This window comes from Corvus kubaryi, unplaced genomic scaffold, assembly GCF_017639235.1.
Source record: "Corvus kubaryi isolate FWS band 111438036 unplaced genomic scaffold, C.kubaryi_AGA036_p1.0 69, whole genome shotgun sequence".
Lineage (NCBI taxonomy): Eukaryota > Metazoa > Chordata > Aves > Passeriformes > Corvidae > Corvus > Corvus kubaryi.
Window position 1 is genome coordinate 2,839,287 of NW_024582057.1, and position 27,848 is coordinate 2,867,134.

Genomic DNA, 27,848 nt, shown 5'->3' on the forward strand with positions numbered 1-27,848 from the left:
GTGCTGAAGCCTGACCCTTCATGCTTGCCTTCAGTGCACTTCTGTGTGGGCAAACTCGTGACCCCAGCCCCAGGCTTGCCACAGCCCCCCAGGCTGCTGCTGGCCAGGCCACCAGGGGAAGGATTGCTGTGGGCTGACCCACAGCGGGAGCAGGAGCTTGCTGTGGTTTGCTCATGGGGGCTTTCCTCATGACGAAAAGGAAGATAGAGAAAGGTTTTGCCTCTTGATGGGTTTATAAAGAGTAAACACGTAGCTCTGCAGGACTCACAGAAAGAGGCCTGTGGGTGAAAGCTAAGTGCCCTTCTTGGAGATCGGCTTGATGTGTGACTGACTCATGGGGGCAGAAAAGTTCTAATTTTAGTGAAAAACAGACGTGAAATATATTAACTGGAGCCCTCTTCTCTCTAAGATTTCCTCCAGCAGCGCCCCCCCTCCCCCTCCCCCCACTTCTGTCTTCTCAAGCACTCTATGATTTCACACACGAGAAAGAAGTGATTTTCTTGCACTCTCAAGAGATCCACTGGGTTTTATATTTTACTTGTACCTTCTAAGTAATAGATTGAGTTCCTGGTCCTTGAAATGAGAGAACACAAAGAGAAAAATAAAGCTTAGAGCCTGTTATATTTACCATTATGGTCAATGAAGATAGAAGCAAAAAGTTTTAAAAATAAGTGGGCTACTTCAACAGTGAGGCTCCCAGTGAAACTGCTGTCGGACTTCCTTCACAGAACAGACCGGAGTTTCCAAAAGCGTTACCCACCCACACTGTTTACCCATCTGAGTCGGACTTTTGCATGGTGAGGACTTGTTGAACTGACTTCTCCTCATAAAGTTTTCTAGAGGTGATTTGGATTTAGGGTGCCCAGACTGGAGTGACTTTCAGAACCCTGGTTTTCAAAAGGGACTGACCATGCATTCTCCACCCATCAAATCTCAAAACCCCCCTCCTAAATAGCTTCTCTCCATCATGATCTCAGTAGCCTAAAGACAGCAGCCACAAGTGTTTTCCAAAAATAACATCAGCAACTTTCAGTTTCAGGATTTGTAAATGCTTCTGTGATCGACCTCGGACTTCCTCAAAAATTCTCCAGGGGGAAACAGCTCTCACAGATCGCAGGGAAAGGATTTCCCCTCCCCCCTCCAGATACCTAGAGGGGATGTCCAAATGGTTCCTCTTCTGGGAGCTGCCTTGACTTTTTTCCATGATGAAATTCTCCAGCAAATAATTTGTAAAGTTAGGTCACTCCAGATGCCTTTGTTTATTTTGAAAATGACAAAATATGCTAAGAAGAGATGATGTTCCACATCATGTGTTCCTAGCTGCAGAGTTAAATGTGTAACTCTACTGAAATACAGTTTGTTTTCCTCAGCCATGCTGATAATTCCTGTTTAGCCCAAGTCAAAGTGTTTTGGTGGCACTGTGACCTGAGGTCTTAAATGTGGTTTCAGAAATGACACGTCATAAGGACAACATTTGCACAGGCACCATGCTGTTAGAGCGGCAGAGAGAAGGTCGAGAGCGGATTTTGAGCTGACAAGCCATTTCCCCTAACATTTTGCCACTCAAGAGAGATTCGTTCAGTGCTGATTTTGACAGCCTTCACACCAACCCACAGTGTCTCTTGGTTAACCTTAACTCTGTTCAGATCAACACAGAGGGGGAGAAGAAGAGAAAAAAGGGAGGTGAGTTGCTACCAGCGCAAGTGCTTGCAGAAATAGAGTGACCTCACAGATTTAAGAGGAGGAGCCTTGGTTCATACATGTAGGGATTTTCCCTATGACAGAGAACCTCAAGATAAACCTGGGGGATTCCCCAGTCTGCCTTCAGAAATATCACTCTAGAAGCAGTCACAGCTTCACTCTGCTCTCACAGTCCATCCTGCAAAGTCCATCTGTTGCTGCTCTGCAATCTGAAGCAGTAAAAGCCATGTCTCTGGGAGTCTACACTCTGCTCATCATCCTGTGCAATGGTAAGTGGGCAGCCCTGCATTTTTCCTTCTGGTCTTTCATGTTATGTGGGGATATGTTTTGGGAAGACAGGAAGGATTGTGTAAGCAATCTCTTTTAAAGGTGATGTGTACCTGTGCTTTGCAGTTTGGTGCTTGATCCGTGGGACTTCTGTGATGATCCCAGGCATTGCTGTGAGGTGTGCTGAAGAAGCGGTGCTGCCCTGTAAGGTTCTTCAGGACTCCTCAATCTCCTACCAGACAGCATCTTGGTATAAAGTAAGAAAAAAGCCTCAGTTACCTGAGTAGTCTGCTTTGCTCTCCTACCTGATACTGGCTTGTCTTGTACGAAACGGGTTGTTTTCTGCGGAGGCATCCTCCTGTCACTGCAGCAGAGAGAAGGCAGCAGTGCAAACCTTTGAGCTGACCATGGGGAACAGGAGTTTTCCGAGTCATTGGAGATAGGCTATTTGAGCATGGTTCCCTGAATTGCTCTTGGCCTGCTTTTCTATCTAATTATTGCTGGCTTCTGTGGATCACAATTCAGGTGATGCCCCATGTACAATCTGCCAAATACTACTCCAAAGAGAAGTCTTCCAGGATTTTCTTCAGAGCAAAAAATGGTATTTAAGCCTTGCAATGTCAATGATGTTGCCCTTGTTTAATCCCCTCCAAACAGGAGCTGATTTTTTCTTTGAAATAGAAGAACTAAAAAAGTACTTGCTATTCTGTAGGAAGATTTGACTAGTGGGGTGGGCATAAGGGCAGAGCATGTGCAAAACGATGGAGAGCTAGAAATTCTGAGTTATCTCTTTGTGCTCATGAAGTAAAAATCACATCTCGACTGCTCTGATTCAGAGTTTCTATCTCCAGAGCAGGAGAGCTGTGACCCCTGTGTGCAGGAGGGGTTACAGGAATCAATCAGCTAAGGAGCAGAAAAGTCCTACTCAACATTATCAAGAAGAAATGTTTTAGAGAGGTAGAATTGCCCAGTGGTGGAAGAGGTGGCTGTTGACAAGCTGTACAGCACCGTGTATTTGCATCTCAGCACAGAGCTTCAGCTTACAGTGTGAACCACATTAATGGGAAAACAATGAAGGTTTTGTTGTCCTCCATTCCCCACTCCCAGCCATACACTCCTGCTGCTTATCATGGGCCAGTCCTGGTGGTCCTCTTGTTACCTGTTAAGTCAACTACTCTGTTGCTTGTTACAATAGTGGAAAATCAACCTGTGAATAAAGAGTTTGTGGGCTACAGAGTTGAATTACTTTCCCATGAGATGGTAGAGCAATGGAAGGGAAGAGGAAAAGACTCTATTTATGGGTGGTGAAAACCGTTAATTTATCTCTGCCAGAACCTAAAACCACAGCCTTGGCTTCCTCAGCAGTTCAGTCAGATACAGTTTTAAACTCATTTCCTACAGTAAACCAACAAACAGCATTTGTTATTAGACAGGGCTTCTGAGGTTGAAACCTGCAATGCATCTGAATTTCATTGCTAGTACAACAACGAGCGTCTGCCTGCAGACTAGATGACAACTGCCACCTCAAAAGAGCTGCTTTGAACATCTGACTGCCAACCCACCATGTGCAGCATCTTTTTCCAAATTGTTGAACTAAGCACAGGTGGTAGACAGAGAGGAGAGAATAATGCATTTAGTTGAACTTTACTATGGGATATGGGATTTGAGTCAACTTATTCTTTTTTGCTTTCTGCCTCAAAAGCTGGATAAGGTACTGTATTTTCCATCCAGATATGTGCTAATTATTTAAGGCTCCCTTTCTCCCACAATGTCCAGGAAGGGCAGAGAGCTCATTGAAGGCAAACCACGCAGTCTGGTGGACCTGGAGGGGTTGAGCAGAAGTGGTAGGGGATGGGGGAGGAATAAACAGAAAGGCTGACTGGATCCCAGAAAATTCTCTCCCATAGCAGTGTAGGAAGTCAACAAAAACAAAAACAGGCTGAACTGTGGGGATCCTCCAGAAGCATGTTCTTCCCCAAGTTCGGTGGGAGCTGGCAGGGCCAAGCAGCAAACAGCAGCCAAAAGCCATTCCCTGGTGAAGAAGTGTAAGGAAAGCCTGTCGACCCAATTCTGTGTTATCTCGTAGCTCTTTGCAGTTCTACCTGGGCACAAAATGACTGCATGGGCAAGGATGGTGATATTTGATGGCGCCTTTTGTGCGGGCCCTCTCCTGTGCTGCTTCCCTTTGCAGCAGTTATGCCGTCACAGTCTAGACTGCCACTGCATGTCCCCTGCCCTGTCCCTACAATCCCCACTCCCTCCAGGGTCTCCTTGCTCTTCCTGCTTCACCTGCTTTGCTCAGGAAAAGACTGGTTTTCCAGTGTCCAGCATGACAGAACCTTGCACTTATTTTCTCTTCTGACACAAGAAGTAACATAAGTCAGCTATTGTCAGCTCTTGCCACAGTCCTCAGGGGCTGATGGCACCAACCATGGTACTGCAGTCTTCTGTTTGCTTTTCCCATGAGAGAGGTGGGAAGTGGGGACAGGCAGGCGGTGACGCCAGCCCAAGCCACAGTTGCAGCTGTATTAGGAAAAGCAGAGCACCAAATATAAAAAGCTTAACTCTCCATGGGGAAAAGTAATTTAGGCTCAGTGTTTTGTGCTGAACAAGCAATACTTCTACTTGTGGGGCTAGCTAAATAGGCAGCAGGCTTGAAGCTCTTTCTCCTCCCCTCTCTACACTTTGGCTATGTGCTACTGTCCCCACCCAACACTGCAAAAGGAAAGTGAGGGAATGGTGGAGTGTGACTGGGCTACCCAACACAGGTAATTACTCTGTTATTTAAAAACAACTACTGAAGGATTAATCAATAAACACCACATATAACCCCAAAGGACTAATTAAAAGGCAATTCCAACAAATGGTATGAAATTTCAGGCTGTAAAGTTCAAGCAGCTGTTAGGCGAAATCTTTTGTATGAGGTCACTTTGAACTGTGAAGTAAATGCAAGCAATTAACCTTTGCTTCTGTTGCTTTAAAAAAAAAAGATGGTGGCAACGTTACGGTGCTGCTTGTGCAGCTGTTTGCACAGGGTGAATGTTCTGTGAGCGAACCCCTCCTTCCTGCTGGCACCTCTGTGTGCTCAGACCAATTAAGGGCCAGTTTGTTACAATCTGCTAAAAAAAAAAGGATGTAATTTAAAAGTATTTGCTGTATGGAAAAGGAATCGTCTAAAGGAGTTAATATTCTGGTGTCAAAATCCAACTGGGTGTGAAAAAGAAGGTTTGCATTCAATTCCTTTGCTTTTGCTAATGTCTCATACTGCAAAAAAAAAAAGCATAGATGTGTTTGACCTGCTGTGCATCCAAGATCATTGGAGGTAATTATTCTCATGCAGGAAGTCCCTGTGTCAGTAGTTCTGTGCAGAATCAGGACGACAGTCAGTCAGCTCAGGCAAAATTATTTTTACTTAGAAACATATGAAGTAGGCTGGCCAAACACACTGGGGAGAAGGTAGAGCACCAAGTCCTCTTCCAGCCTGGTGCAGCTCTCATCCCATTCACTATGAGGCCATAGAAAAGAATTCATAATGATGATAGTCTTAAAGTGTGGTACATTTTTAGGAGTGCTGGGCAGCCTGCAGGCCATAAACGTGTATATGAGCAGCATGGAAGTTGACCAGCTGAGAACTGAAAACGAGGTCTTTTTCCTAAACACCCAGGCACTGGGAATTGTCTATGGAAATGCTTGAATGGTTTGAATCTCTACAGCCCACCCACAAGAAAAGAATCTAGGTAATGAAACTTACATTTCTGCCTCATAGGGCTATTGAAAACTGAATAGTTTCTCTTTGTGCAGCACACTGAAAATGAGAACCACTTCATAAACCTTCATAATTATCGCTTTATATCCAGTTTGAAAATCAAGTTTAAACACGCTCAAATGAAGTCCCAGTGGATATTTCACTATAATCTTCATGTGATAGCCGGAAGAGTCTTAATCTAAAACAAATCTTGAGGAAGAGGAAAGAAGGCTGTGCTTCAGTGGAGAGAAATTTGTTAACTTTACAGCACTTCCCTGAAAAATATAAAATTGTGGCAGAATAAGAGGGGGAAGCCGTATTACAAAATCAGAATAAACATTATAGACATATAATGTTGACTGCGCCTTCCTTCAAAGGAAAATACTTTTGCTAAAACTGCATAGCTGTGATATATTAGGATAAGTAAATATTTGCTAAATTACTTCAGCCTAATTTCTAACCTATACAAAGAAATGCAGTCAAATGCTCCTCAGACATCTATTAATCCCCAAGTAGCTTCATCACGTTGATGATTTAGACAGGAAGGGAGCCGTGGAAATTATTTCATGACCCAAACAATTCTTTGGCCTGGCATGAGCTAGGGCTGGATACCCTTAGCTAAAAAAACCCAAACCAAATCAAACCAACTAAACAATAAAGAGTCTGTGTGAGTGAGTCAAAGGGCTTTTCCAGCTGGCTCATGTGTCACACATAGTTCCTTTGCTGTTGTTTTGGGGTTGGGTTTTGGATTTTCTTTCCTCATATCCCCCCCTCCCCCCTTTTTACAGCACACTCAGAGTTCACTCACATGTGCCCACAATTTATGTCTGTTATTTTCAAATTTAACTTTGGTATCTCTACATGATACTGTATAGGAACCATATGGATGCACCTTTAGCACTAATCAAATGTGGAAGCACTTTTGTGCTGAAAAATACACCTATTAAGTGGTTTCAGCTCAGTTGTGTTTCATTATATGTTGGCTATTGGGCATTGCCAGAATTTGATACATTTTGCTTCAGAAAATAAATTCCTTCTGGCCGTATGTAGATTTTTAACTCGCTATAACAGTCAGAAATTTCAACTTGGCCACTATGCCTGGTATAATTTTAAACAAAACCATTTTTACAATCATCTCACACTCATTAGAAAATAATCTGATGTTAATATGTTCCACCTTTAAACTGACATCAGTTTTGGACCTCAACCATTTTTTTTGAAATAAAAACTTTCTTTTATGGGAAAAGTGGATTATATTGGCACTTTGATTTACCTGGAAGACACCTTAGTGTGAGAAAGATTTGATGAAAAAAGGTATTTAATGAGAGCAGAGAACATGAGTTAACGTGAAAAATGCTCACTCTCACACGTTCATGATAAAATTAAATATGAATTGATTAGTTGGGCATAAGTACTACAGCATGGGTGAATAGCCTTTTTTTAGGGTACTACCATGTAATGCTGTAGCAGTTTTCAAAACAATAGCTAAAACCTAGCCAGCTAGAACCGAGGAAAGTGTTCCTCCTCCTCCTTCTTCCACCTTGTTTTTAGTTCCCTGAAAAAGAAATATTTGCTGAAGAGAACTTAAATTTTGGGGGCCTAATTATTCTACATATTTCTCATAATTCATCCAGTCAGAGAACAGAAATATATCAGCTCAGTGGTATTTTCAATCAAACATATCCCATTTTAATATCCACTGTATCACCACCACTGTTCTTATCAAAAAGCTCCAGGCTAGGAGAAACTTAATAGGAATCAGTCAACTGACTAGAGAATATATGTGGGAAAATCACAACCTCTTTAGACCAAGTGTTTTCAAGCTTTTGGGAACTAGAATAATTTTCAATTAAACTCACTAAAAACAGGCAACTAGAGCTGGCTGCTCAAGGCTGTGTGCAGTTTAGTCCTGAGTATCTCAAAGGATGGAGACTCCACACCCTCTCTGGGCAGTCCATTCCAGTGTTCAACCACTCCCCTAGTAAAAAAGGTTTTTCTTTTGCTTAAATGGAATTTCCTGAATTTCAGTCTGTGCCCATTGCCTCTTTTCTTGTCTCTGAAGGCCACTGAGAAGGGTCTGGCTTCAGTTTCTGTATCTCCCTGTTAATCAGATTGAATCCATACTGATAAGAGGAACCTGAGTCTGGTCTCCTCCAGGCTGAACTATCTCTTCCAACTTCTGCTCATGTCAGGTGCTCCAAGATATTATTCATCTTTGTGCCCCTTCACTGGACTCCCTCAGATATGACCATGTCTGTCTTGCACTGGGAGCCCAGCACTCCCGGGTGTGTCTCAGCAGGGACTGAGCGGAGGGGAAGGATCACCTCACTTCAGCATCTTCTGAAGATAATCTGCCAGGTGATTTCTGAAAGTCTGCCACACACGTTGCTGAAGGACAATGTATATGTGACACTAAACATAAACTTGCATTTCTTCTGTTTTTTAATTTTCTTAATGGGTAGTTTTATGCAGATAGGCAGAATGATGTTGCCAGCAAGTCCCTGTTTCCCAGCAAAATGCTCGCTCCAATAACCCCCAGCAGACTGCATGGTAACAAGGCCCTTTTTATGCAAATAGATTTAGTAGAATTTCTACCTGTCCCCACACAAGCAATCCCCATGCCTTTTGAATTTTGGTAAAGCCATTAACAGCAAACACGGGAGCAGGAACAGACCTCCTTCCTTTTCTCCTCCATTTGGGCATGGGGAGCAGAGGAAGCTGGCATGCTTCAGTTTGCTCAGCAGTGAGGTGTAAGGGAAATGAAACACAAATGAAATGTGGGAAGAAAAGATTTTTTTCACTGATTAAAGAAGAGGATGGTCCCTACACAAGTGGATTGCTGTCTCTGGAAGCGCTTGCTTTGATCCGTCTAAGCTTGTGTGGAACTAATTAGGTAAAACCCCCAGCATCTACCTTGGGCTGTGGTATCACCTGGAGGACACTTGGCATGAATTAGAGCTGGTTTATCGTAGAAGCTTGAGCAGCAAAATGATCTGTCTAGTGAGAGTCTGCCAAGTAAGTCACAGGAGGTGGCAAGCAAAGTAGCATTTTTGTAATTTTAATTAGGTTTGGGGTGGGAAAGAGGTTATCTTGAACAGAGCAAGAGGCAGAATGATGACCTTACTGAATATCTCATGGACTTCCTTTTATACAGCTGGGATATGAGGATGCACTCTGCAAATTTGCTCAGATGTTTTCTTGCTACTTAGAGAATTTAAAAAGGGAGGGGGTGGGTGTTTTTGGTTTTTTGTTTGTTTTTTTTTTTTTTTTTTAATAAGATAACAGGAGTAAGATTGCTGTGGAAAAAGGCTTGGTTCAGGCATCAGAGAAAGGGGTTGCTGTGACCTCTGAGTAGGGGTGGATGTAGAGGCTGGAAAAATGCCACCAGATGTCTCTGCAGCCTAAAAAATGTTGGGATGCTGCTGGACAGACTACCTTGCCTGCCCTTGCCTTTCAGTAAAGACGAGATTTAATGGAGGAAGAAAGGCGTGCAAACCCTGAATTAAACCCACACATATGACCCCTTCCTCCTCCTCCTCCTCCTTCCCAAATGGAAGGTTCACAACCCCCATCCGGGTCACCACTGATTTCTCCACAAGTGAGGGAGCAAGATTACGCCACAAAGTAACTTTTCCTTCTTGTTTTGGGGAAAAGCATGTTGATAGTGCAGTTTCATGACATTGCTTTGCCTTACATAGAGCATGTCTAAGGCAAAAATCTGACAGTCTTGTCTGCAGGGTCACCATCAGTGTGCTTGCAACATCAACTGAGCACCTTAAAAGCTTTGGAGGCAATAATCAATCCTATCCCTCACTGTTCCCATGAAATAGGGAAGTTAAATCATTTACCCAAAATCTCACTTGGATAAGTGCATGGTCAGGCGCGGGATGCATGCACTCAATTGAATTCTCCCTTATAGGAGCAGTGCTGATTGCAATTGCATACAGAAAGATCAAAGTGTTTTCTCATTCCCAGATCTCAGCCACAAGAATCACACCACCATTTACCACCCAAGACAGCAATTATTTATGCTGCCAGTGAATTAAAGGAAGAAAACAAAACCAAAAATCCCTAAACAAATCTAGTTTTTTGTGTGTAGCTCAGACCTCCTATCTGCAATTTAGGGCAATGCAAAGGGCAGCCGGGCTGGTTCCTTTTATTGCCCTGTGGGCAGTTTTAAATTTCACTGAGGAAGGGGGTGGTAAGGGAAGGGAGAGTGGCAAAAATTAGATCTGAGGGAGGTCAACTATATCCACTTAACTGCTATTGACCTAGTTGTAACCAGAGCTGAGCCCAGCCTGGGTATTGGAATTCCTCTGGCCACATCTCTGACAATGTGCAGGGCCTGAAAATACCTAAATCCCTGTAGCACAGTGAAGTCCCTACAGCCTGAAAACCACCATACATACTGCTTGTAGCTGCTTGGGGCTGAGTGTAATAAGAAAGAGAAGCTGGGATAAATTTACTGGGGGATTAAGGGGAACAAGGTACTTTCTTCCCTCTTTCTGGGTAAAGTGTGGAAAGCCCCAGGAAATTACTGCTCTGTGTTTCAGTTGATGCACTGAAAAGCCCAAAACCTTTCTGAGAAAGAATCTTTACAATTAAGGAAATCTTGTGCTTTAGTCTCATTCCTCAGTTCCTGAAAAGTTCCCCAACTCGCAGCTTGTTTTACACCATTTTAGGCTGCAAAACCAGCAAAGTATAACAGAGCATCAGACCCATATTTCCCTCCAGACTCCTGAGTGGGCTTTCCTCCTGCAAACACATGAAAGGGAAACCAGATACTCCTAGCCTCAGTGTGAGAAAATTGTGTTAATTTTAATAACTTACAGTGTAACTGTTATACCCCAATGCAGTAGCTATGCTGATAGAAAGTAAGCACCAACATATGACCCAAAAATGTGTCTATTAAAATAAAATAATAATAATAAAAAGGCTTGGCTTACATTAGTTACATGTTTGGCTGAAATGCTGAGCCTTGGACTTGTGAGCTGGCTCTAGCTCTGCTGGTCCACAGAAAGATTGAATTCATTACTTGGAAAACCTTCATGGAGGGCATGCTGCCTCAAATCCCAGGGAGCAACTTCGATGAATAAGAATGGACATGGGCTAATTCAAACCCTTCTTCCATCTTTCAAATCAACTTAGTGATTTCTCTCTTCTTTGTGGTTTCCAGCCAATCGTCATTTTCAGTGCATCCTATTGCCCCGCAGTACGAACTGTTCTGGGAATACACTTCATTCCTCCAGCAGCCTCTCAGCAATGCCAAGGAATGTAGCTCTTCTGGTTACAATTAAGAAATTCAACATACAAATGCTCCCCAAGTGCACCAGAACCTGCTTGTGACCTTCACACAACTGAATCTGAAGGAGTCTAAGCAATTTTTTATTCTTTGGTTCCAATAATGAGTGGAAGGGAGGGAAGTGTGTGTGTGGGGAACCTCCATTCCTCCAGAGAGGCAGCATGGTTTCAGGGGTCAGCTACATAGAAACTGGCGCAGGGAAGTGCAGTTTCCAGGGCTGCATTCCCACAGGGAACTCTGGGCTGAGGAGCCGCTGGGAGGATGCCAGCCTGTGCTTGGCAGAGTCCTCGTGCAGTGGCACACTTGCTGTGTTGGCAGGTTTAATTCTCACCACTGCATGGCAGAAGGTGTGATGGCAGGGTGAGCACAGGCAGCAGTGGAGCCTCCCTGTCTGCTGCCATGCTCTCCTGGGCACCTCTGGTCCTCAGAGTCACTGCTAAGCACCTGGGTAGGGCTGCCTCTTGCTGTCTCTGCTCCATCCCCTTGGACTGCCTCTCTTGGTCTGAACTCTTCTGGGGCCTCTGCATAGGGCCACTGAGAGCAGATTCTACCCCTGCCTTCTGTCATGTTGCTGTCCAGGTGAGGCAGCTTAAGAAGTTATTACAGAATAGTTTTATAATTCCTATTTATGTAGAGAGTCCATTTAAGCAAAACCCCATATACTTTTGGACTGCAAGCATGAACGTATTAAATGGGTTTGAGGTTGTGCTCCCCCCTCCTCTCTTCAGCCTCTGCATTTCAGCCATAAACCAGTTTTAAAATTTTCTTTACCCTAAAACTGAGGATGACACTGTTGCCCAAGAAAATAAATATATTTGTGTTTTCCAGATGGCTGGAGACAGCGAAGGAATAGCATGGGAGGTCCTTGATGTGGAATCTCATTATCCACGAGAAGCTGGGGGGTCCTTGGAGCTCTCCAATGACACCTCCTTTTCACTGAGGATCAAAAATGCAACCAGCCGAAACAGCGGGACATACAAGTGCACTTTGTGGGGGCAGAGCAGAGAACACAATCTGAGCAGCACAGTCACATTAAAAGTAACAGGTACAGTAGAGAGCTCCCATGCTGCACGTGGTATGTCAGGAAGGTAACAGTTTTAGAATATTTTACAAACACCAGAGCAATGTAACACCTTGCTTTATATTTTAGGTTGCCCTGGAATAGAAGAGGACAAACTAAAAAAATACAAAGGCGAGCTCTTCATGCTGACTTGCCTTGGGATTTTTTACTTGCTGCTCATCTTCTTTACCTGTGTAAGTAACTCCCTTTCTCATAAGCAAAGCAACAAAACCAACCAAAATTCCCCAACTCATTTTCTCTGCTAGCACTACTTTAACACAGCTGGTCTGAAGTTGATGTCCATACTTAATTTATGATTAAACTCAGGTACATGAGGATGGATTTCCAAAGAGAGAGAACTGCATCCTGATCTAACTCTGATCTAACTCAAACCATCAGTTATTTTTCTGCACTCTCTCTGCTCATTTCTGCTTCCAGTTACTCTGTGTAAACTACTCATCAGTTTAGGGGCATAGCAACGGGTCTTCTGGTTTAGTACCTGGGAACAGTATTTGTCCAAGATGGATGCACAGGCCCCTTGGAGCCCTTCCCCACCTATGGAATTGCTTTGTATGGTGGCAGGATGGACATGTCCAAGTCCACCTACTTTTTGCCTCAGTTTCCCTCACTGGTAAATTGGTGACAGCCCCATTTCAGACGAGCGTTTTTGTGAAGTAATGTCTTTCTTGTTAAACAGACATTTTAAGATATATGGAAAAAAACCTCTTTGAGAGGTTTATCTATACCTTTACTGCTGGCTGGTAGTTCTGGAAAAGGAAGGGAGAGGAGGTACTTGGGAAGCTCACTCCGTAGAAACAAAACTATGCGCTGGGTGCAGTGGCAGTGAGGTCACCCCTTCATGCAGAGGTCTGCACCTTCTGGCTCAGAGGTAGCATGAATCTGGGGTGTCAGTGTATCACTGGCTGCATTTTTAATAATGCAAAGCAAAACCAACCCCAGCGTTTTGGGAGGTCAGCTTTAACTTTTGCTGCCTGTTTAATATTTGTCTTCTTGTTTTGCTCCTCAGCAGATGAATCATAACTGTTGATCAGAGTATATCTAATTAGCTGCGCTAAATGTAGCTTTCCATGTATCTTCAGGGAGCAATTAAATTTATGCCTGTCTCTTTTTTAGATTGACAATTCTGCCAGTAATTTGTGCCATTCAGACTAAAGTTTGACAAGATAAATCTTGTAGGAATTTGTTAGGATGGAAGTATGAAAGCAAAGATATCACTCAGAAGAGACAGATGCCCCATGTTCTTCTCAGTGTCCTGAAAGAATTTCAGATCTCTGCAGAAATCTCCCCTCCCCTTACATTAAAAAAAAAAAGTCCCAGTTTTAGTGGTGCAGTTATATAAAGCAGAGCTGTGTAGTGAAGATAATCACTCGGGTGGAATTCTGTGTATCTTACTTTTGGGTGAGGCTCTGTCTCAGGTATCAACCTACCTTTCATCAAAATTTAATACTGACCTGATCTCACAAGTGAGGTTCATTATTTAAAATGCCTGTTAAGTTCTTACAGGTTGCCTCGTCCTCTTCTTTAGCGGAGATAGTGCCTTATCTCCACTAAACTCAACAGTGACGTTCACTTTAGAACTGGTTGGCAGGACTGGGGCTTTACTTTGACAGCTTGATGAAAATATTTCAGGCACTGGCTTGCACTGAAAGCAGGTGGAAGCACACTTGCAAGAGCTTGATGCAAGGCCTGTGGGGATGAAAATGTGGATTAAATAAAAATTTCCTTTTTTGACTAAGGCTTTTGTCCTATAAAGTTCATTGATTTAGCAAGAAACAGCAGCTTTTGTTTGTATTGGGTGCTTCCAGTGACAAACAAATGGGAAAGGTGTAATGAGCTATGGTTAGCAAAGAGAAAAAGGAAAACTTTCAAAAGTTTGGTTTTTTTTAATTAGCTTTCATAGGAACTCTTAGTTTTAAGCTTTCCTTTGTGTTTTCTCTTTTAGACATGTCTAAGAAAAGAGAGTATGTCTCCCAATTACCAAAAAAACAGACCAGATATGAAGCACATCCTCACCCTCATCAACGTACATGAAATGACAACTTTCCAGCATTTAAATGGCAACAGCACTTGCAAAAATGAGCCTACTTCAAGTTCTGTCTAAGCTGACGTTGATGGCACTGTGGACTCATCAGTAAACACAAGCTGGATGGCTGAGTGGTATGGAGAGGAAACAAACGATAATATCTGGTCTCTTCAGAACAGCCTGAGAGTACAGGTACCTTGTCAGTGATCTGCTTGTGCTGGACAAGCCTTCAACAAGCACTGTTATGCACTACAGTAACTTTTGAGAGTTAGTCAGCTAAGAAATACCTTTACAGCTACCCAATGTGTTACAAGGCTGTTATGACGTTGGTATCAACTTTATTTCACTCTGCTGTGAAGCCCTCTTTTTCTGAGCAAGAGCACGCTTCTAACATGAAGACTGAGTTATAGGGAGGCCACGGTTGTGCAAAGCCAGCAGATTAAGCTCTTCACTGGACTGATATCTCCTACCTTTCCAAAGCAAACACAACAGATGCTGTGGTATGAAAAGATAAGTGTGTGGGGCTGTCTCTGCTCTGAGCCTGATCCTGGAGTTCCCTTATTGCAAAGGAGATGTAACTCATCATGTGATGTTCAAGTAGGATGAAGAGGTAACTTCATGCTCTTGCACTGGATGGATCAAAGCAACATCCACTCTTAAATCTTAGAGTGACAGACAGGCTGAGAAGGAAGAAGATTTTCTCAAAATCTTTCTGGACTGAATGAACTTTTTATCTCAGCAGGAGAAATAGGGACATATTTTCCAGATTAATCTATAGGAAGCTTCAACAAGACTGTTAATCTTAAATAAGAATGAAGAAGACTGTGATATTAAGGACATGTAAAGGTGACTTATTTTGTGGTTTACAAAATGTGGCGCCAAATGTATGCAACACTTATGTCAGTCAAGTTACATGAGTGAGAACCAAAGCCATGGCTTGGAAGAAATCAACCAACCATGTCTTTGGGATGTATTAAGTTAATTATGAGACACAGGAATGGAAGATGGGGCATATGACCACCTGTTTTTGGTGCTGGCAGTGTATATATGTGAAAAAAAGACATGAGAAAAGCTGAACTCAGGCACACAATAAAGGGGGGGAGAAGATTTGTCCTTTTGGACCAAAGTGCAAGGGATCCTGGAGTCTGAATTCAAGGAACCTTCCTCTATTGGATTGCTAGTGCAGAAGGTGAAGGAAAAAGGAGTCTAGAGTGACTGTGGGTGCGTATGCCATAATGTCAGAATTTGAGCCCAAACATCAGAATTTGCACACCCTGAAGAACACAGTCTTAAAAAAATACTTCAAGAACTGATTGGCAACATTAGGATTTTTAATGCAGTTTGGAATTTCAGGCTGTTGACAAAAAGATCTTTCTTTAATCCTGTAACTAATTTTGAAGTGTTGATGGGAAGAAAGCTGTACATCACTCAGCACTGGCTCTGTGAGCAGGGTAGATGTCTGCATTGCTGGAGTCCAGGAGGCTCTTGACCAGAACAACTTCTAGTTAAAGGGATTTGCAAATTACTTAGAACATAGTCATGTCACATTGGTTGGATTTTTTTTTTAATTTTTACATTTAAATGTGCATAGCATACTTGAAATAAGAATTCAGAGGTAGCCTACCATTTGGTTTTGTGTGCCACAGATGGCAAATAAACCCAGAAAAACTCCGTATCAATTGCATTTTATTTTACAACTAGCATAATTATATCAGATAAGGTGGAGATGTGATTCAGCCTCTTCTGTGGGAGAAAGCATGTATGTGTGTATAACTGATTAATCACTGGATAATTTTATGCACTTCTAAGGACCTAACACCATTCAAATTTTCCTCAAAATTTCACTTTCTGTCCAAAATACATTATAAAACACCTGTTCCCTACCAAAAAGCAAGTAATTAGGGAAGACACAAGGGTGCTTCAGTCTGCCCACCGTCACTTTTAAACATGGCCCACATCCTGGGTGACCTGTATGTTTAGGAGGCAAAAATATGAACTGAATGTGTATTTGTTTCTCCATTTAGTCAGAAAGGCTTAATAACTGACAACCATAGTTTGTTGGGGTTTATTATCGTGGAATGAATGCTAAGAAGTTGAAATGGATCTTAAAAATCATCTAGTCCCAGCCCCCCTGCCATGGGCGGGGACACCTCCCACTACACCAGGTTGTCCAAGGCCTTATCCAACCTGGCCTTGACCACTGCCAGGGTTGGGGCATCCACATCATCCCTGGGCAACCTCTTCCAGGGTCTCACCACCCTCACAGTAAAATATTTCTTCCTGATCTCTAGCCTAAATTTCCCCTCTTTCAATTTGTACCTATTGGTCCTTGTCCTGTCACTACAGCTCCTAATAAAGGGTCCCACTTTGGCTTCCCTTTAGGCCCCTTCAGATGTTGGAGGGTTTCTATGAAGTGTCCACAAAACCTTCTCTTCTCCAGGCTGAACACGCCTAATTTTCTTAGCCTGTCTTCATAGGGGAGGAGCTCCAGTCCTCTTATCAACTTTGTGGCCCTCCTCTGGACTTGCTCCAGCAGTTCCATGTCCTTTTTATGTTGGGACCCCATAGCTGGATGTAGCACTCCAGGTGGGGTCTCATCAGAGCACAGTAGTGGGGCAGAATTCTCTCCCTCACCCTGTTGGCCACTCTCCTTTTGGTGCAGCCCAGGATTTGATTGGATTTCTGGGCTATGAGCATGCACACACAGCTGGCTCATGGAGTTTTTCGGTAAGTATCACCCCCAAGTCTTTCTCTGCAGGACTGCTCCCAATCACTTCTCTACCTAACCTGTGGGTGTGTCTGGGATTGCCATGATCCAGGTACAGGACCTTGCACTTTGTTTTGCTGTACCTCATGAGGTTTGCACGGGCCACCTCTCAAGCCTGTCCATGTCCCTCTGGATGGAATCTCTTCCCTCCAGCATGTCAAACACACTACACAGCTTGGTGTTGTCAGCAAACTTTTTGAGGGTTCATGCTCTATGCCACTGTCCATGTCACCAACACAGATGCTGAACAGCTTTGGCCCCAGTACTGACCTCTGAGGGACACCACTCATCACTGGACAATGAACCATTGACCACAACTCTTTGTGTGTGGCCATCCAACCAGTTCTTTAACCACTGAGTGGTCCATCCATCAAATCCACGTCTCTCAAATTTGGAGACGAGGATGTTGTGTGTGTCAAAAGTGTCAAAGGCTTTGCATAAGTCCCGGTAGACAATGTCAGTTGCTCTGCCCCTGTCCACTGTAGCCCCATCACAGAAGGTCACCAAATTTGTCAGGCACGATTTCTCCTTTGTAAAGCCATGTTGGCTGTTATCAATCACCTCTTTGTTTTCCATGTGCCTTAGCATATTTTCCAGAAGAATCTGCTCCAGGATCTTGCCTGGCACTGAGGTAAGACTGACTGGTCTGTAGTTCCCCTTGTCTTCTGCCTTCCCTTTTCTAAAAATGAGGGTTATATTTCTCTTTTTCCAGTCATCAGGGACTTTACCTGACTACCATGATTTCTCAGAAATGGTGCCTTAGAAACTTTGCCAGCCAGCTCCCTTGGGACTTGGGGATGATTGTTGTTGAGTCCCATGGACTTGTGTGCATTCAGGTTCCTTTGATGGTCTCAAATACATCATTTGATCATATGATCCTCTCCTACAGAGGTCTCAGGGTCTTCATTCTGCCAGTCCCTACACCTGCCTTTCTCGACTTGGGTGGTATGGCTGGAACACTTGCTGTTGAAGAATGAGGCATAGATGTCATTGAGAACCTCAGCCTTCTTTTTGTCCAGGGTAGCCAGGTCTCCTGTTTCCTTCTGGAGAAGGCTCACATTATCCCTGGTTTTCTTTTGCTTGCAATATATCTATAGAAGCTCTTTCTGTCATCCTCGATATTCCTGGCCAGACTCAATTTTAACTGGGCCTTGGCTTCCCTAGCCTTGTCCCTAGCTTCCTGTATTCCTCCCAGATCACCTGTCCTTTTTTCCACTGCCTGAAAGCTTCTTTTTTCTCTCTCAGCTTGCTCAGCAGCTCCTTATCCATTCATGGATGCCTCTTGGAATTTTTTCCCAATTTCTCCCTTGCTGAAATCCATTGCTCCTGAACTTGGAGGAAGTGATCCTTGAAATTCAGCCAGAGTTACTGGGCCCCTCTTCTTTCCAGGGCTCTATCCAATGGTACTCTCTGGAGTAGGTCCTTGAAGAGGCCAAAGTCTGCTCTCCTGACATCTGGGACAGTGATTTTACTGCGTGCCCTTCTCACTGCCCTGAGGATCTTTATCTCCACCATCTCGTCGTCACTACAGTGCCTTGGAGCACTACATTCCCCACCAGCTCCTCCCTGATGGTGAGCACAAGGTCCAGCATGGCACTTCTCCTTGATGGCTCCTCAATCACTTGTGTATGGAAGTTGTCTTTGACACATTTGAGGAATCTCTGGGATTGCTTTTGCCCTGCCACGTCATCCCTCCAACAGACATCGAGGAGGTTGAAATCCCCCATGAGGAGCAGGGCTTGAGAGTGGGTGGCTACACCCATCTGCCTACAGAGAGCTTCATCCACACCGTTCTCCTGATTGGGTGGCCTGTAGCAGACTCCCACTATAACATCCCCTGTCCCTGCCCTCCCCCTTAATCTTCACCCACAAGATCTCAGCGGGCTCCTCATCCTTTCCCAGGCAGAGTTCCAGATTCTCCGACTGCTCATTGGCATAAGGGCTACATTCCCTTCTCGTCTCCCTAGCCTGTCTTTCCTAAAAAGTCTGAAGCCTTCCATTCCAAAGCTGTAGTCACAGCAGCCATCCCACCACATCTCCGTGATGCCAATGATGTCATCCCCAAGCAGCTGTGTGCATGTCTCTAGTTCTTCTTGTTTGTTCCCCATACTCTGTGTGTTTGTGTAGAGGCATTTGAGCCCGGCCCTGGATAAAGCCAGCTCACTGGCTGGAGTATCTGGCATGCCTCTGCATTATCTTTATATACTTCAAAAATATCTGTATGTACTTTTTTAGGAGCACAGAAAAGAGGAAGGAAGGGAAAATTCACTTGAAAGGAGTTGATAATTAATCAGCAGCAAAGGCTGAAACACTTTTAAAATTATTTCTTCAGAAGGATAAACAGGATCAGATCAGATAGAAAAGAATGCAAAAAAAAAAAAAGGGACTTTGTGCAGACAACTATGCCCATTATCTTTTTCCTGAGCCAAACTGTCTGCAATACAGAAGACTGGGCCTGAGGCATCAACACTGTGAGTCAAATTTCAGGCTTAGAAGTTTCAGGCTGGTTGATTCTGGGGATTTGCTGTAGGCCCAGCTGTGCAGTAGAAGTGATCATGTTCAAGGCCACTTAAATGTGTTAAATTGTTTAGAAGAAGTAAAGCAGAGAGAAAGTCTTATGCCAAGATGCTTCACTGAATCACAAAGTTGGAGAGAAACAGGCAACTTCCTAAAGCAATGAAGGTGCCTGCACATCTGGGGTGTAAAGGATATAAAGAAGCTTTTGTGGCATTGTAGGACAAAAACTAACATTAACTGGAATTATTATGAAATCAGAAAGAAGAATATAAGTTTATATACTACAATGACTCCAGCAGTAACTGGAAAAAATTTTTTAAAATCATGTGTTGTCTGACAGGATTGCAGAATGACATAAACATGTTTTTCAGCATAGTATCTCTGAAGAGACAGTGCTTTCCTTGCAATATGGATCTGTGGATCTAAGTAACCTGACAAAAAAATATTGCCCCAGCTAACCCAGCATACAGGGGATGAGCGCATGCACACGTTCTTTAGACTTTAACACTCCATGATTGAAGGGAACATGTTTCTGTATTGCATAATCTAAAGCCTGTTTTGATTACACAGGATAATTGCTCTGTTGGACAAAAAAATCTGTTTTATTTTCTACCACTCTTCTTATTATCTATGTCCCCAGCTTTGTAAAATAATGTAATAGCATAAGTGTGTGCCTGAACCACTCCTGATAGTACTTTCTTACAATACATTTTAAAATGAGAAATTCAGTTAATGTTGATAAATCCATGAGGTGGGAAAACCCATAATCTTTGTTTTCTGAATAAAGGCTGGATATCTGGAAAACAGAAAGCTCCTGCAAAGTCTAGATCAGAATGAGGGAGATGAGTTTTCCTGACTCTCCTGTGGGTGCCTTAGTTACGGGAGCTCTCTTGTTATTATTTCTTGCGGGTTTTGTACCTTTTCCATTGATTTTTTCCCCCCTGTGGCCTGCATTTTTCACTGTTTTATCCAACAGTGAACTATCTGTGTTCAAAGATAACAATAAGCATTATATATAAAATTACTCATACAGAGGGAGTTTGTACACCTGTGATTAAGAAATATACAGGGAAACACTGTGTGACATGGGGAAATCACCCCAAAGAGAAATCGCAGGAGTCACACACCAGAGCTAAATGAATATCCAAAATGGCAGTGAAGGAAAGCTAAAGGACATAATCCACAAAACGCTGAGTGTATGAATTATAGACCTTAGCTAAGCCTGATTTGTGAGGCTAGTACTTACACAGCAGATAACCCAGGCTGACAGTGACCTTGACAGCACTGCAACAGTAATATTTTCTGTAAAGGCTGGACAGCTTTCAGCCCATTTCTCCTGAGCAGGAGCTACAAGCACGCTTGTGTGCAGCAACATGGACCCAAGTAATCGTTGGTATGTGCCTGTCAATGACACAAACAGAATAGGGCTCTTCGGGCACGACAAATGACTCCCTCTCTTCTTTCCTCTGCCCTTGATAAGACCCATTTGAGCAGCATAAAGAGCTTTTCCCTAGAGCATAAGTCCCCTTTCTTCCCTCTTTCAGTATGGAGCTGAGCAGCGATGCAGTGCAGAGGGGATCTGGTTCCAAGTCCACTGAGCAACTGCAAGTATTTTGTGACCTTCTCAACCAATACATCTGCCTTTGGGGAATTACAATTGATTTTCCTCATTTCTACATGTGAAGACAATGCTTCTACACCATGTTACAGCTACATAGATAGGTAAATTGTAAGTGCTTTCCCCACAGCTCCTCTAAGTAAATGTTAGTGAAACTCTGGTTCTTAGTCTTTTGTGGAACAAATTGCTGGGGAGATAAAAAACTTACAAATAAAAGCAATATGAAAGTTTTTGGGTGATAGTCTGTTCTCTTTTCACTTTGCTGCCAAGACCTGTGTTTGCAGTACTCTGCTTTTTGCTGGCTACAGCCGATATTACTTCTGCATCAAGCTGCGAGAAGAGTGCTGTTAACTCTCTGGAGCAGTGATGTAAATCCTGAAAAATCCACCAAGGGAATGGGCGGTGGCAAGACCGACAGATTGCTGCAAGGAGTGGTCAGTCCTTTGAAGGCTTCATCTTATGTCCCACCCTTTGATGAGTCTTCAAACCCTTTGATGGAAAAACATGTTATGTCCTTGTAGCTGAATTTCAAGTGTCTCTGTTACACTACTAGTGGACAGCCTGGGCTGTCTCTAAGTGTTTGCTCTGTTACAAGACAAAAAAAACCCTAACAAAGCCACAAACCAACCCCATGGACAGATTGATGGCAAGGGACAACAACTGAGAGAAGAAACAGATCACAAGGGGCAATGTGGATTGCACAAGCCCAGCACAAACATGGTCTTTGTTCCCTGCAGAGTCTTTCAGTTGCTTCTGTGAAGGGAATAAGAACAACCTGTAGTGTTTGGGGTTTATTGTGTGTTTACTTTAAGAAATATTTGCACCGTGTGCCTCAGTTTCCCTATAAATGGAAGCAATTTGGCTTAAGTGTTGCCCTGTGTGAGAGGCAGGGAAACTGGCAATATTTGCAACTTTTCTGCTTGGACCTGAAAGGAACTTTTTGCCCAAGTTGTTCTTCAGGGTAGAGAACAGCAGTCTTGAGTTGTTGGATGTTACTGTTAAGGGAAAAAGGCCCTGATGACAAGAGAAACTGGATTAATAAGAGTTAGTAAGAAGAAAAATTCAGGAGTCTCTGTAAATGTTGGGGTCTAGACCAAGCACCTGTAACACAAATGTGTGACAGTTCCCACCCACTCCCTTTTGCTATTTTTGTCCCATCTGAATTCCAGCTCTGCCAATTCATTCTCACATCTGTTCTCAGACTTGGTATCAACACCGGCTTAATCGCATTCCTTCCATCTACTGAGCTGCAAGTGTAGGGCTATGTAGAAGCCAGGACAAATTAACCCCTTCCCTTCATTAACACCAGCTAGCATGCCCCTCTTAGCATGGGGCTGCTGTGTTTGGGTGGGCAGCAGAGTCAGCTCCCCAAGTGGAGAGCGTGCTGAGCGCATTACTGCCAAAATAGCCTGGCTGGTACATACTTGTCAGTGTTTTTGGAGAGCAAACGGGACGGGGAGCTCCATTCCAGGAGCCTTTTTATTATTTTATTCCGGCATCAGTCTCATATACACAGTTGAGACACAAGAGATGGTACAAGGCTCACATCGTCACAGGCAGCCAAAGATTTCCTTGTTACAGAGCATTCTTAAGGGCTTTGTAGCCAATAGCATGCTTCTAAAGTTTACAGACAACTGTTCTAACCAATCTTCAATAGTGCACGTACATCTGTTGCACACAATACTTGCTTGTTATGCCTTATATAATAATGCACAATATTCCATTATTAAGCTTGAACTTATCGATCTTGCTAAGCATATTTCCTACAACTTCAAGACCTATCTCAGCCAAACCTAAAAACTTTAACCATTGTTTTAATGTCCTTGCTTGCTATATAATTGTATCTTCTTCTATCTTCAAGTTTTTGCAGCCAGAGCTGATTCCTAAATTCTTTTGCTTTATTTCTGAAACCTGCTTTTTTCTCACACCTAAGAGCCTTTCCACTTTTTGTGTTTCCCACACATACTGACTACAAGAGGTCTGGAGGGGTAGCAGCACCTGGGGCTACGTGAGAAGAACAGCCAGCTGATCAAGCAGGTCCACCTCCTCAGCTCAGCCTCTCAGACTACACCTGGCTTTGTCACCCAGTTCCAGACCCCCAAAACTTCCCCCAAGGCAATCAGGGCTATAGTGCTAGTCCTGTGAGGAGAGGCTGAGCAGCTGGGGCTTGGAGAAGAGATGGGTTTGGGGAGGCCTTAAAAGTAGTGCCCCAGTAAATATGAGGAAGGTATCAAGAAGAAAGAACCAGGTGGGAAGATGAAAGGAAATGAGCATAAAATGAATGAGAGTAGTTCAGAGAGGAATATTGTTTTCCCTTTGAGGACAGCCACGCAGTGGAACAGGTTTTCACAGAGGCTGTTGAGTCTGCATCCTTAAATGTTTTCAAGACCTAACTGAACAAAGCAACTTATTCTGATCCCAAAGCTTACCTTGCTTTGAGCAGGAGGTTGGACTAGAGACTTCCTGAGGTCCCCTACCACATCAATTATCCTATAAACCTACACTTTTCATGTCAGAGAACATTTATTTATTACGCTCTTCAAGTTCATCACACTATGAATGGACCACTCCAAGACATCTGCCCTCTGCCAGTAATGACCAAAAGTATCTCAGACAAAATTTTTAGAATACTGTAGGAAAAGTTGTTGTGGGATGAAAGAAAAAACAAACTATGGGCAATTTATGCCTCAAAATTAGAATGCAAGCAAAATGGCAACAAACATGATTTTTTAAACCTTACTTCTTCACCCAAGGGCAAACACACAAGGATACATGGGATGCTATCAGAGACATTTCTCTGTGTTCTGGCTTTTCTCAGTATGAAACAGATCTTATCGTGGCCCCTGCAGGAATCCAGAGTCTCCAGTACATCTTGTATTTGAATTTTCAAAGTGTTCATAAAATGTGACATTTAATAAAGACAGTTTTTGTCTTCATCACATCCCTGAGTCTCAGAACTGTGTGATAGCAATGGGCAAGTGACTGCACATGCACACACACAGGCTCAAGGAGCCAAGCATAGGGTCTCATCATTTTTTTAGTCTGTGCAAGCCTTAACCATACTGAGTTTTACTGGTGGATAAAAACAACCAAAATAAATTCCTAACCTGTGGCACACTGTGGAAAAAGAGCCAGCCTTATGTTTACACAACCTTTGTCCTTGCAGACATCAGGTCTTGGGAACTACTGCCTTGTGGGGCAGTTCAGCAGGAGGGTCACTGCTGAAGGAGCTGGGTATCCACTTTCCTGGCCGGGGGAAGCAGCTTCCCCTTCTCCCTACTGTCTCACTCAGCTCCTATCCTTGGCCTTGCAGCTGTGCCCTTGATTTGCCAAAAGCTGAGATCCCAGATCAGATGCTGGGACCTTTCTGCTAGGATGCAAAACACTGGTCCCGAGGCTACATCTTTTAGCTAAGCTCTTTTAAATATGCATTTTGCAGGACCTAAGTTACCCAGAAACTCCTTATTGCTGTCTTATTTCCTAGGGATAGTAGCAAGCCTATATTAAGGACTTAGAAGTGCCCTTATATTACAGCAAATGCCCAGGATAAACAGATGATCTGTGTGGGACTTTTGGGAGGGCACCTGGTATCCAAGAAGAAATGAGAGATTTGGATACAGTAGAAGCTGTTTTGTTAAGTGCACAGTGCAGTATCTTCAGGCAAATCAGGTTGCCAGGCCCTCTGTCCTACTTACTACATAAGTACAGTCAAGTGGATTAAGATCCAGGCCATTGTCACTGGTTCATTGCTTTCTACTTAAAAGGACTAGTTAAAGTGTTCCTTCCCTTGGGAAAAAAAAAAAAAAAAGAAACTACTCTCCCACGCTGCTCCCCGCAAGACACACCCAACACCAGTAAAACAAGGCAAACGACACTCCTACAGCTCCTAAACAACCAAATTTGGCAGAGTTTGCAATGACCCTATAATAAGAGATTCTCCCCTCAGTTCATGCTTCTTGTCACCTAAGCAGGTGACAAATCTCCTGGGTTTGTCTTCACAGAGCTTCTTTCCATTTCACTCCATCTTAACAGCTGTAAGTGTCTCTGGTAAATTGTGCTAGTACATTTCCACTAACATTAGCAAAAGGGAAAAAAAGCCAGCTCGGCTGACAACAACTATCAGTGTATGAAGATTAATCTTTATATAGCATGCAGAACACAGCTCTGTTCGACATCTTCCAGAACAGCTCGTACTTTGTTTCTAATCCTTCTCAACAACAGACTTCATGCAAAAAAGAAAAAGAATTAAAATTAAAATCACTGTATTTTAGCATTGCTATTTTCACACTGCTATGCTCTCAGGCTTCACAATTCATGCTGTAGTTGGCAAACTGTTTCTCTTTCTGCTAGCAGCACAGGGGAGAAATGGAGCTACTCACTACGAATTCCTAGGAAAGACAAAATACAGCTTTGTTCCACTTTGAAGAACTAGTCACAGGTTACCTTATTAACACCTTGTAGTATAGGAAGAGTATAAGCTTTTGCCACATTAAATAGCAACACATAACCAAATGCATGGGAGGCCTACCCTGACATAATCACAATGGCATGGCAAGCGTTAAAGCTTTGTGTATGGTAAATTAGAGCTTTGAAGAACATCTCAGTTGGGAGCAATTTTGGAAATTTTTGAAACATGAATAACCGACTTTTTTTTCTCCTCCCCCTTTAAATAGTCTGTGAGGATTGGTCGCCTTGGAGAAAAAAAATCAAGTGTCAACACTTGACATACTCAATCCATCCATAAATGTAAACACGCTTGAACTGCAGTTGAGTTTCTCTTTTACTGAAGAGCATGTGGAAGCAATTACCTGAATGTAGATGTGATAAAGAATGGATGAAATGCAAACCAAATGATGCCTTATTACTTAATATAAAGAGACTGTTCTGCAAGATCAAAGTTGTGCAGCACAAAATGTAATGGGCTTCACTGGAGAGAGAGGCTTTGGAGATTTGTTTAAAACACGGATGCATTTTGATGAAATGCTAAGTAGACAAAATTAGGGTAAGTTTAAAGAGTTTGCCAGTACCTGATCTATGATCTTCTATAACATCTTTACTCTCCTCCCACCTTTTGCTGCTCTATGCCATTCCCGGATGCTGTGAGGCTGGCAATGAGAAAGGGAACAAGTACAGGGAAAGTCTTTCCCGTGTTCGCAGGGGGTGCTGATGGTGACATTTCTTCCACGTCTCGGGATAGAGTAGTTTTCATCCCCAGCTTCCCTGGCTTCATCATGGCTGGGGATGAGAACTACTCTATCCCGAGACGTGGAAGAAATGTCACCATCAGCACTCCCTGCGAACACGGGAAAGACTTTCTCTGTACACTTGCATTGACCCCTTGTGCTGCAGCCTCCCTGTGCCTCAGCCATCACTCTGTGCCCCGTTGCTACCTCAGCACATATTTCTCCTTTGAGTCAATATGATCAGGAAGGGCAGCAAGACAACCTCTCCCAAGGACAAAAATACTGAAGCAGAACAGAAATCTCAAGACTAATTTCCAAATGCTTTCCTACCACAGGCCATATAATAAAATACAATTCCCATCAAGATCCTGCTTTGTACTTCACCACGTTCTCTGGTGATAGATTTACTTATCTATTTCTTTTAAATGATTTGTATTTTTAAGAACCTGCATGCAACAGACAAGGAGAAAGCACGTTGGGAAAGTGGGGTAGTGGTTTCTGTATAACTCCACAGCAACATCTGAACTTGTTCCCTTGCCTTGCCTTCCCTCCCACATGCCCCCACCCTCCCCCTGCCCGGGAGCTGCTGCTTATTGCTTTTGCTCAAATGTTGTTTCTGATCATGTAGGTTTGATCATCATCTTTGTCTGAAATCTGTAGAGCAGCTCAATGATTGACAGTGCTGGGTCCCCCATAACATAAATCAATGAGCAATAAAGTTAAGTATCCAAGTCAAGTGTAGAGAAAGTGAACTGACGTTGAACTGTATGCATTAATTAAAAAGAAGAAAAGTAAAAGCGCATTTAACTAGGAATGTTGGGTCTTGAGTTACTGAAAGGATTAAAAAATAATGCAAATTAGAAAGATCATGTACAGAATTAATGCTGCCTATCTCCCACAGCATTAGCTCTTTAAAAGAAATCAGATATGTCAAACTCCCAAAGAGAATATTTTCTTTTGTTTTTCAATTACATGTGATAATGGGGAACATTTTGTGAATGACTCTTGTGCTTATGCCTCCAATAAAACCCAGGATATTGTACCTCATTCATGCTTATTTAATGATCTCGTAAAGAAAAAACCCAACAGCACCGTAACAAAATTATGATTGAATCAGACATTTTCCCTTCTCAGTTAAAGAACTGTTAAATATTGCTATTGAAAACTCATTGTTATGCACTATTTTTGCAGTGGCCACAGTGTTCAAAGCAGCTTAGGGAGCAAATATAAAACACACTTGCCACCACAGAGAACACAGAGTTTACAGTGGCTTTGATCATACAAGCAGTAATCCTTTCATTTTAGAGGGGTTAGTCACAGGCATAAATATTAAAATAATAGCAAGTATTGGCACTGTCAGATCATAATTAGATGTGAACATGACACATTGCAAGACAAAAGAAAGGTGGAAAAATGTAATGATTGAGTACAGCTCACCTGGGTGCTGTAGCAGCTTTTCTGGTTTCCCTTTTTTGTCCTTTCCAGCTTGCTTGGAGTCAGAAACCAGAGGCCCAGAGAGAGCCATGAACAGCGGGGTGGGGACTGGTATCAGTGTTAAACTGGCAGCAGCATGGAGTAACGGCAGTGCGGCTAAAACAACCATCAGCTGGGAGATTCACTTTCTTACAGCAGAAATTCAGCTTG

General features: G+C 43.1%; 1 protein-coding gene and 1 long non-coding RNA gene across 4 annotated transcripts in view; one reads left to right on the top strand and one right to left on the bottom strand.

Moving 5' to 3' along the window:
• The window catches only part of LOC121674603, a 207,212-nt gene that overhangs the window by 9,798 nt on the left and 169,566 nt on the right, over positions 1 to 27,848 (bottom strand). The window contains exon 1 of one of the 2 annotated variants that reach the window (XR_006019696.1): positions 2,082 to 2,175. The exons of the other annotated variant lie outside the window; for it this stretch is intronic. This is a non-coding gene — a long non-coding RNA (uncharacterized LOC121674603). Of the gene's footprint in view, positions 1 to 2,081; positions 2,176 to 27,848 lie in introns of those variants that run through there. 2 annotated transcript variants of the gene reach the window in all.
• Positions 1,420 to 15,794, top strand: CD83 (CD83 molecule). 2 transcript variants are annotated; one of them, XM_042049085.1, is made up of 6 exons: positions 1,431 to 1,683; positions 1,874 to 1,970; positions 2,095 to 2,225; positions 11,844 to 12,060; positions 12,166 to 12,269; positions 14,039 to 15,794. In XM_042049085.1, exons 2-6 carry the CDS (start codon positions 1,928 to 1,930, stop codon positions 14,195 to 14,197), a joined length of 654 nt encoding a protein of 217 aa, XP_041905019.1. In that variant the 5' UTR covers positions 1,431 to 1,683; positions 1,874 to 1,927; the 3' UTR covers positions 14,198 to 15,794. The 2 variants fall into 2 exon arrangements, with proteins under 2 accessions (XP_041905018.1, XP_041905019.1); XM_042049084.1 differs by having other exon boundaries at positions 1,420 to 1,970.

Coding starts and splice junctions, on each gene's coding strand:
- CD83 (XM_042049084.1), top strand. CDS start 1,778: ATGACAGAGAACCTCAAGATAAACCTGGGGGATTCCCCAGTCTGCCTT. Junction 1,971..2,094: donor GCTCATCATCCTGTGCAATG/GTAAGTGGGCAG, acceptor TGTGCTTTGCAG/TTTGGTGCTTGATCCGTGGG. Junction 12,061..12,165: donor AGTCACATTAAAAGTAACAG/GTACAGTAGAGA, acceptor TTTATATTTTAG/GTTGCCCTGGAATAGAAGAG.